Source organism: Ostrea edulis, chromosome 4 (genome assembly GCF_947568905.1).
Source record: "Ostrea edulis chromosome 4, xbOstEdul1.1, whole genome shotgun sequence".
Lineage (NCBI taxonomy): Eukaryota > Metazoa > Mollusca > Bivalvia > Ostreida > Ostreidae > Ostrea > Ostrea edulis.
Window position 1 is genome coordinate 50,032,805 of NC_079167.1, and position 13,839 is coordinate 50,046,643.

The window sequence follows — 13,839 nt, forward strand, 5'->3', positions numbered from 1 at the left end:
ACATGGCTTCCGAGAGTTTGGTTTTGTTATGAAGTATTTCCGTTAATTTTTTATCATATAGATATCGTAAATTAATATCATATTGGAAGGAAAGTGTATACTGTCTCATACATATGTAGATGTCCTATCTAGACTTAAAATGCCCGAAACTGATACTTTGAGGATCTTACCTTGTTTACAATTATTGTAGTGTAGTAATTAGGGCTATACGGGCCGTGGATATCCGCCCCCGTAGCTCAGTGGTTAGAGCACCTGACTAGAAATGCAGGGGTACCAGGTTCAGTTCCCGGTCCAAGATTTTCTCCTCTTTCCTATATATACTACAATTGGTGCCGTTGACACCCCTGGATTTGCCGGCGAACTCCTGCCAGGGGCTAAAAGAATCTGGATCGTGTGTCTTCGAGGGCGAAGACTAAATAAGGAGGGAGGACCATGGATATCGATCGCAAGGGACTAGACTAGGCTTTTGTAGCATTTTCAATAATCAAGAGCCCATTTTAATTTCTATTAATCATTTGTATTTATAATAAATGAAGACCGAATACATAACTTGTAACGAATATTATGAATAGATACCAATAGAAAAAGGGTTCGAAATGACTGGCTACCTAACATGGCTACACGTCAACAAACGAATCATTTGAAGCTGTTTATTTTCGGATCGTATATTGGCTTTAATGAATATTTGAAGGTAAGTTTGGACACAAATATAGTAGGAAAATATGTTAGGAATTTTTAGATATTAAATTTATGAGACGGCGATGCAAGAATACCGCGATAAGAGGCCTCAACCATGCGCAATTTTTTTTTTTTGGAGGGGAACTTTTTGGATCCCTTAATTTTTGTTTTAGCCATCGACATGTTGTAGTTGACAGCCTTGGGAAAGCAGTTTTGGAATTTATTTAGAAATAGATCTTTTGACTTTCACAGTTCATGCCAATGGACCTTTCATTTTGCATTAACTGAGAAATTTACATCCAGTTGTAAGTTGTGGAGAAATCAACACATCAGGACTTCAAAGGGTTATCACAGAGAAAACAGATGGAAACGTAAATATGAAAATTAAAAAATGAACTTCATTTCTGAAAATACATGAGGGTATGAACTGCAACATGAAGTGGCATACTTTTTTCCCCATAAAACATTAACTTTTTTTCTGTGATAACTCATTGCGCGTAAGAATCTTGATCAATATAGTGCGTCTATTTTAACGGCTGGGAATTCCTACAGAAATAAAAGTAGAATGAATAAACTTCAAGTTTGAAAATAAATGAGGGTATGAACTGCAACGCCTCACCCCGGGATACTTTTCATGAAGTGCTCATAAAGAATATCGGCGTGAAGCGTCGCAGTACATAACCTCATGTATTTTTAAAATTGGAAGAAAAGAAACGGTGAGTTCTTTATTTCCATAAGCTATACAGCTCATCGGTCATACATGTAAATACAAAATATTTACAAATAAGACAGACATACATATACAAATTTGAGGATATAAAACCGATGCATTTCAAAATACATATAACAATACGCGTAAATATGTCGTTGCAAGTACAGCATTTCATAAATTACATGAAGATCGTAACTTTGTAGACTGTTGTAGGATCTTTCCTTAATATTGAGTTCTTTTGTATTATTTACACTAAAAACCGTTATAAAAAAGACATTTTAAAAATAAAATGAAATTCGTCTTCTAATAGCATGGAAAACACGCACCTCTGGTCACGACAGAGGTGAGATCAGGTCCCCAGGAGTAAGTATCCACTGTCGACCAGTCACACCCACCAAGACCCTCTCTAACTTTTTTGATCAATGAAATTTATTTCTTACATAAATTACAGTTTGGTTGCCAGTATATCGTGTTAATCAAGTGTGATTAAATGTTATGTAAATGATCGTAATCGAATGTAATATATCATGCTTTGCAGTTTGACGAAATAAAACGCAATATGATATAATACTGGTAATTTTAGGTAATCAAAATGGTAATTAAAAGCAAATAACGATTGGGAAGGGTTTTCTGATATATATATATATATATATATATATATATTATATAACACGGTCGAAATATTTCAACAAAGTGTTTAGAGTTATATATATATAAAGCACAAACAATCATAACACCCAACCTTACGTTTACCCCTAGGATCTAAACGATACATGTGATAATCAATTAATTAATATATAAAGCACTAAATAATCACAACTAGGTACTGAAAATTTTCGCCCCAGCCCGGGGTCGAACCAGCGACGTACGGCACCCACCGCCTAGCAAGATTATCAGTCCACTCGGCCACAACGACTAGGACTAGGAAAATATGATATAATACTGGTAATGTTAGGTAATCAAAATGGTAATTAAAAGCAAATAACGATTGGGAAGGGTTTTCTGATTAACCGTTATAAAAAAGACATTTTTAAAATAAAATGAAATTCGTCTTCTAATATAAAATTAAGAGCATGGAAAACACGCACCTCTGGTCACGACAGGACTAGGGCTAGGGAATTCGTTGTGGCCGAGTGGACTTACGCACTGGTTTGACAGTCTTGCTAGGCGGTGGGTGCCGTACGTCGCTGGTTCGACCCCGGGCTGGGGCGAAAATTTTCAGTACCTAGTTGTGATTATTTAGTGCTTTATGTATATGTATATGGATTATATATATATATATATATATATATATATATAATCCAATTAGAAAGAGTTGATATAACACAGTCAAAATATTTAAATAAAAAGAGAGGAAAATATGCAGTTCCAAAATATATTTTGGAACTGCATATTTTCTTGTTTTTTTATTTAATTATGCATATATATATGTATGGACAATCTGGTTGTTCGTGTCGTTGGTCATTTATATATTTTTATAAAAGTGCGACTTCTCACTTAATTCAATTTCAGTGGGGACAAAAACATTTCTTTACCTACTTATCCATATGTCAAAATGTTCTACATGTCAAAATGGTCAGCATGCATGCCTCAAAGTTAAAAAGGAAATGCTTGGTTGTTTTGTTATTCGCTTGAGGTTAACATAAAACATGAAATTTCATTTATCTGTAAAATGGAAACTTTGTATCATGCATACAGATGTGATGTCATCTAAACTATCATTGAGCTAGTTTCTTGTACTATTTTAAAATGTGTTGATAGAGTAGGGACATTAAAAATGCTTGTTGTAAATGATTCACACTTCTAGCATTGTCACAACTTACACTACAGCCGTCTCTCCTTGATATATGAATTCGTGTTTTGTGTTTGCAATTTTATCATTTATTGTGTAATACTATTTTTTAGAGTGATTCAACACGAGTTGCGTTTCATTCTCTGTAAACCGCCGATATATTTAGGTGACGTAGACGATTTACCGTGTTTAATTAAAAGAACTCATTAATCATTTTACTCGTTTTGTTCTACTGTCGGCCTCTGTTTACACAAGTTAAACATGAAATCGTATCTTCGTGTAATATATTGTAGAGACAGAAGGTTTTAAGAACTTTTATCCAATTCCCCTTTTAATGTAGTACATGTACATTGTATTCCAATAAAATATGTTCAAATCAATCATTTTACGGAGGATCAACTCGAAACGTCACGCGGTAATTTATTCCTGAAACACCTTATGGCAATGGAAATGTCATTCGATATTGACTTTTCCTTCTGTTTTTAGAATTCGCTCTTTTAAAATACCGTTTGACACGTTGAATATTTTAAATATATCTTTTGAGACCCGCCCTCCTGACGTATTTCGCCATTTTGTACAGGTATAATCCTAGGTATTGTGACTAGAGAACCGTAACCGGTTAGGTGTTAGAACAGGGCGCTGTCTCGACCACTGTTGTAGCGTAAGGAGTTTTGTGGACATGGGGCGCGGACAGCTTTGTCTCCTGTTCCTGGTGCTGTGTATGATTCTGATCTCTTTGGGACTTACACTGACCAGCATCGTAACAGACTATTGGTATACAGTTAAAAGTGATAACTCCAACGTTACCGTGGCGAACACTTTTTCGTATAGTTTTGGAATGTGGCGAAAATGTTACTCCAAGGAAGTACCCACGGGTATGTATCAACATGTGTTGTGTCAATTTATAACCCTGCCAATAAAGGATTTATACTGGGTGTCATTTTAAGCAAGTGAAGTACACAACGGGTGTGTGTTAAGGGTGCGGATCAATGTTTACTCCAGCAAGTGAAGTACACAACGGGTGTGTGTTAAGGGTGCGGATCAATATGTTTACTCGAGCTTAATTGGAGTCCGATCGATATTATTTTATTATTCTATGCATGTTTTTATTATGGATGGATTGTTAACGATAAAATGAAGTTATTGAAAATTTTATAAAAATAGATTAATAATATCTACTATTTTATTTATGGGTTGTAGCATTGTCTCACCTAAGCGGCTTTGTGATTATAGATTATCATTCTAGTAATACCCAATCATATTACCGAATTATGAGCGAGTTTAACCAAAGGTAGATCTCCACATGAAATGGTTCAGGTCTAATCGACGAAGACATATTCATGCATATCACAAAAAAGCGAATTGTGAAGCTTTTGTTTTTACATCAAGTGTTGAAACTGTTGATAACAATTTTGTTTTATTTGACGTACATTTTGTAACCTAGAAGAACACAAAAGTTATGTATTGGCATTGATTCATCTCCCATGGACTAGTACGTGCTTATCATTACACGTAAGTCAGTATCTCGTAGATAGGTTTAATTTATAGTAGAATTTGTTCTGACGATGGAACGGGTGTATGTTGACCTCTGTGTTGGGGCGTTTCCATGAGTGACATTCTGACACGCATACTTTTGTTCATGAACTTTGGGATTGTAATATATTATACATGGTCAATAGTGAAGCAAATATCTACATGTCATGATATTTTATTTCATGCATTTCTCCCCATGTACTCCAACGAAAACTTTGATGCAATCTAAGATTTTTTCTTTACTGGGGGTATTATATATCCAATATAGCAGCTATTATCCTATCAAGTGTGCAAGACATATTCAATAAACAATATACACAAACACACACAAAAAACATTGGTTGATCAAGTGTCCTTGGGTTCTTAGCAAAACACTGTACCACACAGGAAGACGGACGACTAATTAGAGTTTCGTGGCGAAATGTAAATGGAAAATAGGCATGCAGTGAACAGAATAAAGGTTTTAAAGAAGTCTTCCAAAGCATGTGAACATTTACATAAGGATTTGGAGGGATGAAAGTTGTACTTCTTTCATCCACCACAAGTGTAGCGATTTTACCATAAATTGACAGGTGTTGCTAAAACACGGAACGGAAACTATGTATTCCAAATATATGTTGTATGATAAGTTCAGAGTATTGTAAAATCAAAAAGCATATTATGAACAAGGGAAGCATATATTATATTTCTTGCGCATTACAGAAAAAGCGGGAGATCATCCTCAATTAAACCGTTTCACATACTTCGTAAGTTATACTAGTGCATATGTGCGTCAAACCTAAGTTCATATGAACCGGTCTATACCATACCACCCTTTAATAAACCCACAAGGAATGAAACGGATTTTTACTCAAAACCTCAATTTAGAATAGCTCTAAAATTCTGCTTTTATCGTCAACCACCCCAAAAAAATTTCAGATCCAGTAATTTCAATATTTGTCATTGATCCACCTAAAAATAACCCTCATCGACGCGTATAACTCGTAAGTATTCGATAGTTTTTGGCGACCAATTTTTGTCTCGTTCCCTTGTTTGTCCTGGTGAACAATGGCACTTCTGGTATCCCGTTAGGCAGATTTTTTTTTATTTTTGAATATTGAAAAACAACTGATCTTTTTAAATGTATCAAACATAAATAAGGGGGTGGTATGGTATATAAATCTACTGTTATTATTACAGACAAAATTACCCGTTTCTGTGCTAAGACATAAACAAACGCTCGGCAGAACCTTCACTGCTATGGCCCTGAGCGCTAGAATTTGTAGCACTCTACTTACAGCTGGTAACATCTCAATCAAACAAACTATCAAGCAACTATTATATAGTTAAATTGTTGAGAGCAAAATATTAATACATTACGTAAAATAACTTAATATTGATATCTGAAGTACTAGTAATTATAACATCTCTATTGATACGAGTTTATGTGTATTGATATTGATTTAATGCATTCTTAAGGACAATACTTTGATATATTACATTAAGAAAAATATCGTTCATCTGTAATTTTAGTTTTCTGTTCCGTTCAGTTTTCCGTCCTGCGTTTTAGTAACAGCCAGAAGTCTATAAAACATTTTTTCACCGACTGATGCAGTAACAACAATTCTATCAAAGGCAAACTATGATGACCTCTACTGAAATATTAACCCAATATTTCTGCATCTGATATCTTTACAACTTGTAATGACAGCTAATTCCTCATAAACGCTTGCAGTTGTAAACAATGCGCGTATGGATCTTGATACATATAGTAAGTCTATTTTAATGAACTAGGAATTCCGACATCAATGAAAATAGAATGTAATATTAGAGATTAATGTCATTCTTGAAAATACATTAGGGTATAAATACCATCAAGCGTCACAGTTCATACCCTCACGTATTTTCCAAAATAGAATTCATTTTTATACGCCCGTCTTTAGACGGGGCGTATTATGGTACAGCGATGTCTGTACCTCCGTCCGTCCGTTCGGGTTCTCTTTATAATTTCATTTCCCTTCCACATATCATGCTGAAACTTGCTGTGTAGCTTCTTTGTGGGTCACTCTAGATCATACTGCAATTTTGGTCCATTTCGACCTTTTTTCCAGGAGTTTTGCCCCTTTATTTGGAAATAATTATTATATGGAGGGTACATAATTTGTCCGCCCTACTCCTCCCACAGTTTTCAAGTGAGAGCCTTCTTATTTTGTGGAGTGCTTGTATGGGTATTGAAGATGTGCATGTGGGATGGATTTTGATTTTTCTACAATTTTTGAGAAAATTACAGGTTGTTGAACTTAGTCTATTTGGAAATTAATATTCTATGGAGGGTACATAATTTGTCCGCCCTACTCCTCCCACAGTTTTCAAGTGAGGACCATCTTATTTTGTGGAGTGTTTGTATTGGTATTGAAGATGTGCATCTGGAAAAGGATTTTGATTTACTTCCATTTTTGAAAAAATTACAGGTTGTTGAACTTGGTCCATTTTGAGGAAATGTCGATTTTTAAGCTAAGACCCTTTGTTCATATGAAAGTTTGTCACAGCCTCATGATGGCTGATACTACCTGAAGCAAAGTTATACAAATTATAGCACAAGAAAAACACCCCATGTAAGCATTTCACGGGCGTATTATGTATCGTTTGCGGTACTCTTGTTTAAAATGCCATGCATTGTATGACTCGTTCACTGTTTCACTGTCTGCAATCCGAATTTTATTGCACATTTGATGACATTTAAAATGTACAGAAGCATTTATACTCCCTAAAACCAGATGAGAACTTAAAGGTAGATTTATCCATGCAATTTTGCATGTGTCAAGAAACATTTCTTGGTGCTTTTACATCATGCATTAAATTCAAATTCAACAACTATCTCCATATCGTATACCATGTATCATCACAAGATTGTGTATTTATGTAAAGCATTCATTCACCAAGTGCAAACAATTACCCGCAAAATGTGTGTTGACGGACCACGTGTATACTTTACCACGCCCTAAAGGGAACCTTATACATGTACCTATGTAATCAGCATTTTTCAGTCGACAATAACGAAATATTTTCTCTTTCTCAGACGTTCCTTATGAAAGACGGGTAAACAAATGCGCCTATACATACCAAGATTTGATTCCAAGGGTGATGCCCAACAAAACGGAGGATGAGCGCTATCTTCGTGAGTTCAATCAATAAATGAAAGGACACATGTATATATCCTAAAACATATGTATTTTTTTTATATATGTTAAGTTAAATGCCTCAGTTTATGTTTAATACTCCTTTCGATTTCAGACATGGAGCGTGCTTGGGTCGGTTGTGCGATAGCCTCAGCTGGAGTCCAGATTTTCGCCATTCTGACAATGATATGTGGCCTGTGGCCGGCGGATTGTGCTAATGCTAAACGATCAACCCTTTACCTTGTGGCATCAATTCTGTGTCTTTTAGCAGGTGAAGCATTGAATTATCTTTTAAGTGTAATACCGTGAAAAACGATCTTAATGATACTAAAATTCTTAAACCACGCTATGATATTACAGCATCATTTACAATGACATTTACTTGTTGGGTATCCAGACAACTGTACACCGAGTCGTGCCTTATGCAGTTATTACTATTATGACCGTTTTCCATGAATCAGATTTTGATTCACTGGAATATACAGATGTAATATGTTCCGTATATATAAGAAAATCAACTTTTTAAAGACTTGTATATATTTTCCTACTATTTTTACACCTGTCTTGTAACGGATCGACTTTCCAGTCCACCCGTATGTTAACTTTTTCGTGTCCGGTTTATATCTTTCACACTGAGGCCAAGGACTATCAAACTTGGTCATTCGATGCATCTTGGGAAGATGTGTCGCGAACCAAAAACAGTTCACTGAACCCGCCTAGAGTTTTATGGTTTTACATACTTAAATCGTATCCGGGTCATATCTATTACACTGTGAAATTCTGTATACATTGTTTATGATATTATACCATTCTCTCACCAGAGGGCGCGTTACGCAAGCTTCACATACACCTCTGTCAACGCTTGGAATCACGTGACAATATAATCACATGATATAAACAATCATTCTCGGTTTCCTTTCCCTTTAAAAGTTCTGGCAACAGGTGATACATCAGACTCTTTTCATAACCCACTGGCACTTTAATGAATACATATTTACATTTAGCTGTTTGTCTCTTATTTTACAAGTTTTATCGTATTTTTACAGCCTTTCTTACTTTTCATTCCATGTTTACATTTAAATCTCCACCACGTGAATGTCCTACATTCATACACATATTACGAAGTAGTTCCAAATTTAAGATCAGAAAACGGCGATTTTAAACAATTTACGGTAAGCATCAATTTAATTGCACCAAAAACATTTCATAATGTGACTAAATATTTAGCCCAAAACATAAATGTTGGATATTAGACAATTTTACAAGATTTCTGTAAAAAGCCGTTGACAGAGGTGTAGTGCGAGGAGCACACGAAACTCTGGGTAGAGAATGTGACAAATACATAAACATGCAGTTACAGACGGGTGTATCCTGTACCCTAACGGTGCACGTTCTTCATACGGTTGTAACTGTTCTGCCTTTGATGTGATGATCCCACGTTTTATTTTTACAGGTATGTGTGGCATAGCCAGCGGTATCTGTTTCATCGCCTTGCGCGATATGGATTCCACGTCACGTAACATATACCCCAACGGGGCTATAGTACAGTACGACTTCTCCTTCATGCTGGAATGGGCAGCCAACACCGTGTGTATTCTGGAAGGATTCGTGTTTTTATGTCTTCTCAAGATGGACTATAATGACATTACCGAAACTGGCAAATACAACTCTTTCATGTGATCATAACTGACGAGAAGTAGTCACTTTATAAATGGACAGTTTTGTGATAGGTCAAGTGGCTAAAAAGTCCTGGAAATTGACATACAAGCAATAACATTAATATTGAAAGGCTATTCCATAACATTTTTGGACCGAATAATGTTTTTTTGTGTGAAGAGTGGTTACATGTATGTGTGTTTAATACTCATTAATCTGGTCAAAGTAGAATTTTGATATGGAATCACTAATCGTGTAATATTTTATGCATATATTTTTGAAATTATAATAATTTTTTAACGGTCTTAATTGCAATATTCATTTCAACTACAATTTTTCATGTTGAATTGATTTCTTATCTATATAATTTTGCTATGCATATGACGAAGTTATACAAATATTCAATAAATTTTTCAATTTTGCAAATGGGTTGAACACCAATACCCAAGCCAACCATAGCTCTGGGTTCAACTTGGAAAGGTTCATTTTCACGCGGTTTTTAGTACATCAAGAATTACCGGTAGAAATACGTCGTCTTTATGAGAGAATTATTCTTCCTGGGATGGTATACATGTAGTTAAAGTAGTTCAATACACATTAAAAGGGTTTATTAAATCAGCACGAAATGATTTAATTATGAGAGATATGATGATACATATGTATGTAATAAGTACATAAATCAAAAAGGCAGAAAATACGCAATTTTGGTTGAAATATAAACAACTTGATTTTCAAAAAACATGAAGACTATCGGATTTGATCTCGGGATCTGCGAGTCACTAACCCGATATTTCACAAATCATGATGTCTCTCTTGTATCCGTGCGTCTACCAAACATACAGATTCCTACGAGAATCCCTTCGTACTGCGGCGGATTTTCTGGCGATATAACGATCATCGTCCCACACCCCACGATGACTCAACATAGTCCAGAATTTCTTATAAAGTTTTTTTCTGTTAGATTTATTTTTTCTGGACGGCACACCGGGATTTTCTGGCCACCAAAGTTGTCTGTGCGACTCGTCCATAACGCACGGCCTACACCAACAGTCGGGACATTCAGCTCTTCCGGCATTTCCCTCAATAGCTGGTCCAGGCGAGGAGGGTACTTCCTCAGATATAATTTCTTCTTCCTCGGCATCCCAATCCCAACCATTGTATGCAAAATGGGCCCATACAGCGGATAATTTCTCTTCTGATAGAGTTGCGGTTACTTTTGTTGTCATGTTTCGTCGTAAAATGACGCTGATAAAATTTCAACTGAATATAAACGGAATTTTAATGATGTATTTACTCATAATTAAAATTTTGATAATAATATATAAACACGACATTTCCAATGAGAGTCGGTACAGTCTCTTGAGCATAAATTCCATGTCCATGTAAATTATGTTCTAACCATCCATAATTTTCTATCGCACTTCTTCCTAAACACAACCCATCATAATTTATTATAATTGATGTAATTATATGTAAGATTTTCTACTCAATACATTATATTTTGTGACTATAGATGTAATACAAAGCCATAATTTTCTTATCAAAACTTTCTCTATTGAGCTGGCATACTACGCGGTAAACATCAAAAGATTTCACGGACGCCTCGATCGAGAGACGAGGTGGACAATGTATACACACGGATTAGTAACTAAATGTCCATCAATTTCTAGCATCCAATCTGAAGCTAAATTTCTCCTGATTGACAGGGGTTTACAGACCAGGTAAAATTGAAGGCGGTGCTTATTTCCTCGGTCTTTAAATCACCATCGTGTGACGTAGTGTCATCAAAAGTAGCTGCAGAACTGTAGCTCTCTGACAAAAATATTGGGACAGATCAGAGAGTTGCTGATCTACCCCTTATAAAAACCTTCGATTTACGGCGCACAAAAAAATTGAGCACGGTTGAGGCCTTATATTGCTATTTTCTTGCATCGCCGTCTCATAAATTTCATATTTAAAAATTCCTTACATATTTTTGTGTCCAAACATGCCTTCAAATATTCATTAAAGCCCCATACAACCCGAAAACTCACATTCTCTCACCAGAGGGCGCGTTACGCAAGCTTCACTTGCATGTCTGTCAACGCTTGGAATCACGTGACAATATAATCACATTATATAAACAGTCATTCTCGTTTCCTTCCCCCTTTAAAAGTTCTGGCAACAAGTGATACATCAGGCTCTTTTCATAGCCCACTGCACTTTGTTAAAGTACATTTTTACCATTTAGCTGTTTGTCTCTTATTTTACAAGTTTTATCGTATTCCTTACAGCCTTTCTTACTTTGATTCCATGTTTACATTAAATCTTCACCAAATGAATGTCCTAAATTCATACGCATATTACGAAGTAGTTCCACATTTAGGATCAGAAAACAGCGATTTAAACAATTTACAGTAAGCATCAATTTAATTGCACCAAAAGCATTTCACAATACGACTAAATATTTAGTCCAAAACATATATTTTGGGTATTAGGAACTTTTACAAGATTTTTGTAAATTGAGCGTTGACAGAGGTATAGTGCGAGTAGCGCACGGAACTCTGGGTAGAGAATGGAAAACTTGCAGCCTTTAATGACATAGCCATGTTAGGTAGCCAGTCAATTCGAACCCTGTTGCTATTGGTATCTACGCTTAGGAGTAAGCATCCCCTGTTGACCAGTCACACCCGTCGTGAGCTTTATTTCTTGATTAGGTAAACGGAATAATTCATAGTCAATAACGAATGGCCTAACAATTGGTATGAAACATGTCGGACAGATTCGACTTCATGAAAATTTGCATTTGCAAATTAGATAATTATAACGACCATAGAATTTGCGAAAAGCTGACTTTAGATATGACTGTTGGAACCCCTGTAACATCAACTTATTTTTCAGTAGCCTGCTTCTGTTTAATAAGAGGCTCATGAGTTACATCTCTCACCGAGTCACCTTGGCCATGCTGTTGTGATTTTAAAAAGATTTTTTCAGTCTTAATGCTCATGGACATTTTTACCCCATGTTGTGGCCCCAAAGGGTTTTAACATAACCATGATACAAGGTCACAAATCATAGTATGGAATGTAAGGTCTTGCCATAAGGAATCTACAGACCTCAAACGTACGAAACAATTTTTGCACGAACGCTGAGCGGTTTGTTCGAAATGATGAACAGTTTGCGCGGAACGTTTTGCACGAAACATTGCACGCTTTATGAATGGTCCACACGAAACGGTAGGCGTGGCTTGCACGCTTTATAAATGGTCCACACGAAACGGTAGGCATGACCTGCACTGCCTGCAGCTCTCTAGGGAAAATATTGGGACAGACCAGAGACCTACAGGTCCACCCCTTATAAAAACATTCTATTTACGGCGCAGAAAAAGCGCATGGTTGGGGTCTTACATCGTTGTATTCTTGCATCGCTGTCTCAAAAATTTAATATAAAAAAATTCCAAACATATTTTCACATTCTACTATTGTCCTTCAAATATATATTAAAGCTCCATGCGACCCGAAAACTTACGGCTTTAAATGATTTCGATTGTTGATGTAGCCAATGTCAGATAGCCAGTCAAATCGAACCGCATTGATTTTTGTGTCTCTTCTAAATCATTTAATATTCATAGTCTTGATGAAATAAAGGCGTTTTTGATTGGCTGAAAAATTCGATTGATTTCTACATCAAAGAAAACCTGATTTTGACTTCATGTGTATTGATACATCGTATGAATTTGAAATTCAAATCATATTATGTTCTATCATGAAAGGTAAAGAACAATTTCATAACTCCTATAAGGAATACGAAATAAAGAGTTGGGCAAACATGGACCCCTGGATATATCAGAGGTGGGATCAGGTGCCTAGGAGGAGTAAGCATCCCCTGTCGACCGGTCACCCGCCGTGAGTCCTATATCTTGATCAGGCAAACGGGGTTATCCGTATTCAAAATCAGTGTGCCAAGAACGCTCTAACACTCAATATGAAACACGTCAGACAGCATTTGACCCAATGATAGGTTGTATTGTCAAAGTAGACCGTTATAACGACCATATAATTTGCAAAATGCTTACTTTAAACGAGACCGTTGAAAAGCCTGCACCATCAACTTGTTTGTCAGTAGCCTGCCTCGATTTCAAAAATGACCATACGCAGAACAAGCTCTTGCGTATCGAATAAGTTGAGAGATATAAACACCATATGCAGGTGATAATGGAATATTGCTAAGTAAATATGGAAAGTTGATGATGGAGAAGCTGAAATCATCCAGTTTGTCATTTAAATTAAATTAGCTGTCATTTTGTCACCAAAAATTGAATTCCATGAAAA

General features: G+C 35.9%; 1 protein-coding gene across 1 annotated transcript; it reads left to right on the forward strand.

Annotated features, from left to right (window-relative positions):
- The first annotated feature begins 3,649 nt into the window (after window positions 1–3,649).
- LOC125671480 (uncharacterized) lies at window positions 3,650–9,955 on the forward strand. The gene is made up of 4 exons (XM_048907241.2): window positions 3,650–4,057; window positions 7,774–7,872; window positions 7,989–8,144; window positions 9,327–9,955. The coding sequence occupies exons 1-4, from the start codon at window positions 3,862–3,864 to the stop codon at window positions 9,551–9,553; spliced, it is 678 nt and encodes a 225-aa protein (XP_048763198.1). The 5' UTR covers window positions 3,650–3,861; the 3' UTR covers window positions 9,554–9,955.
- Window positions 9,956–13,839: the final 3,884 nt, after the last annotated feature.

Excerpts from the sequence above, each read along its gene's own strand:
- LOC125671480 (XM_048907241.2), top strand. The coding sequence starts at position 3,862 with ATGGGGCGCGGACAGCTTTGTCTCCTGTTCCTGGTGCTGTGTATGATT. Across the intron at positions 4,058-7,773 it reads CTCCAAGGAAGTACCCACGG|ACGTTCCTTATGAAAGACGG; the intron begins GTATGTATCAAC and ends TCTCTTTCTCAG. Across the intron at positions 7,873-7,988 it reads GGAGGATGAGCGCTATCTTC|ACATGGAGCGTGCTTGGGTC; the intron begins GTGAGTTCAATC and ends TTTCGATTTCAG.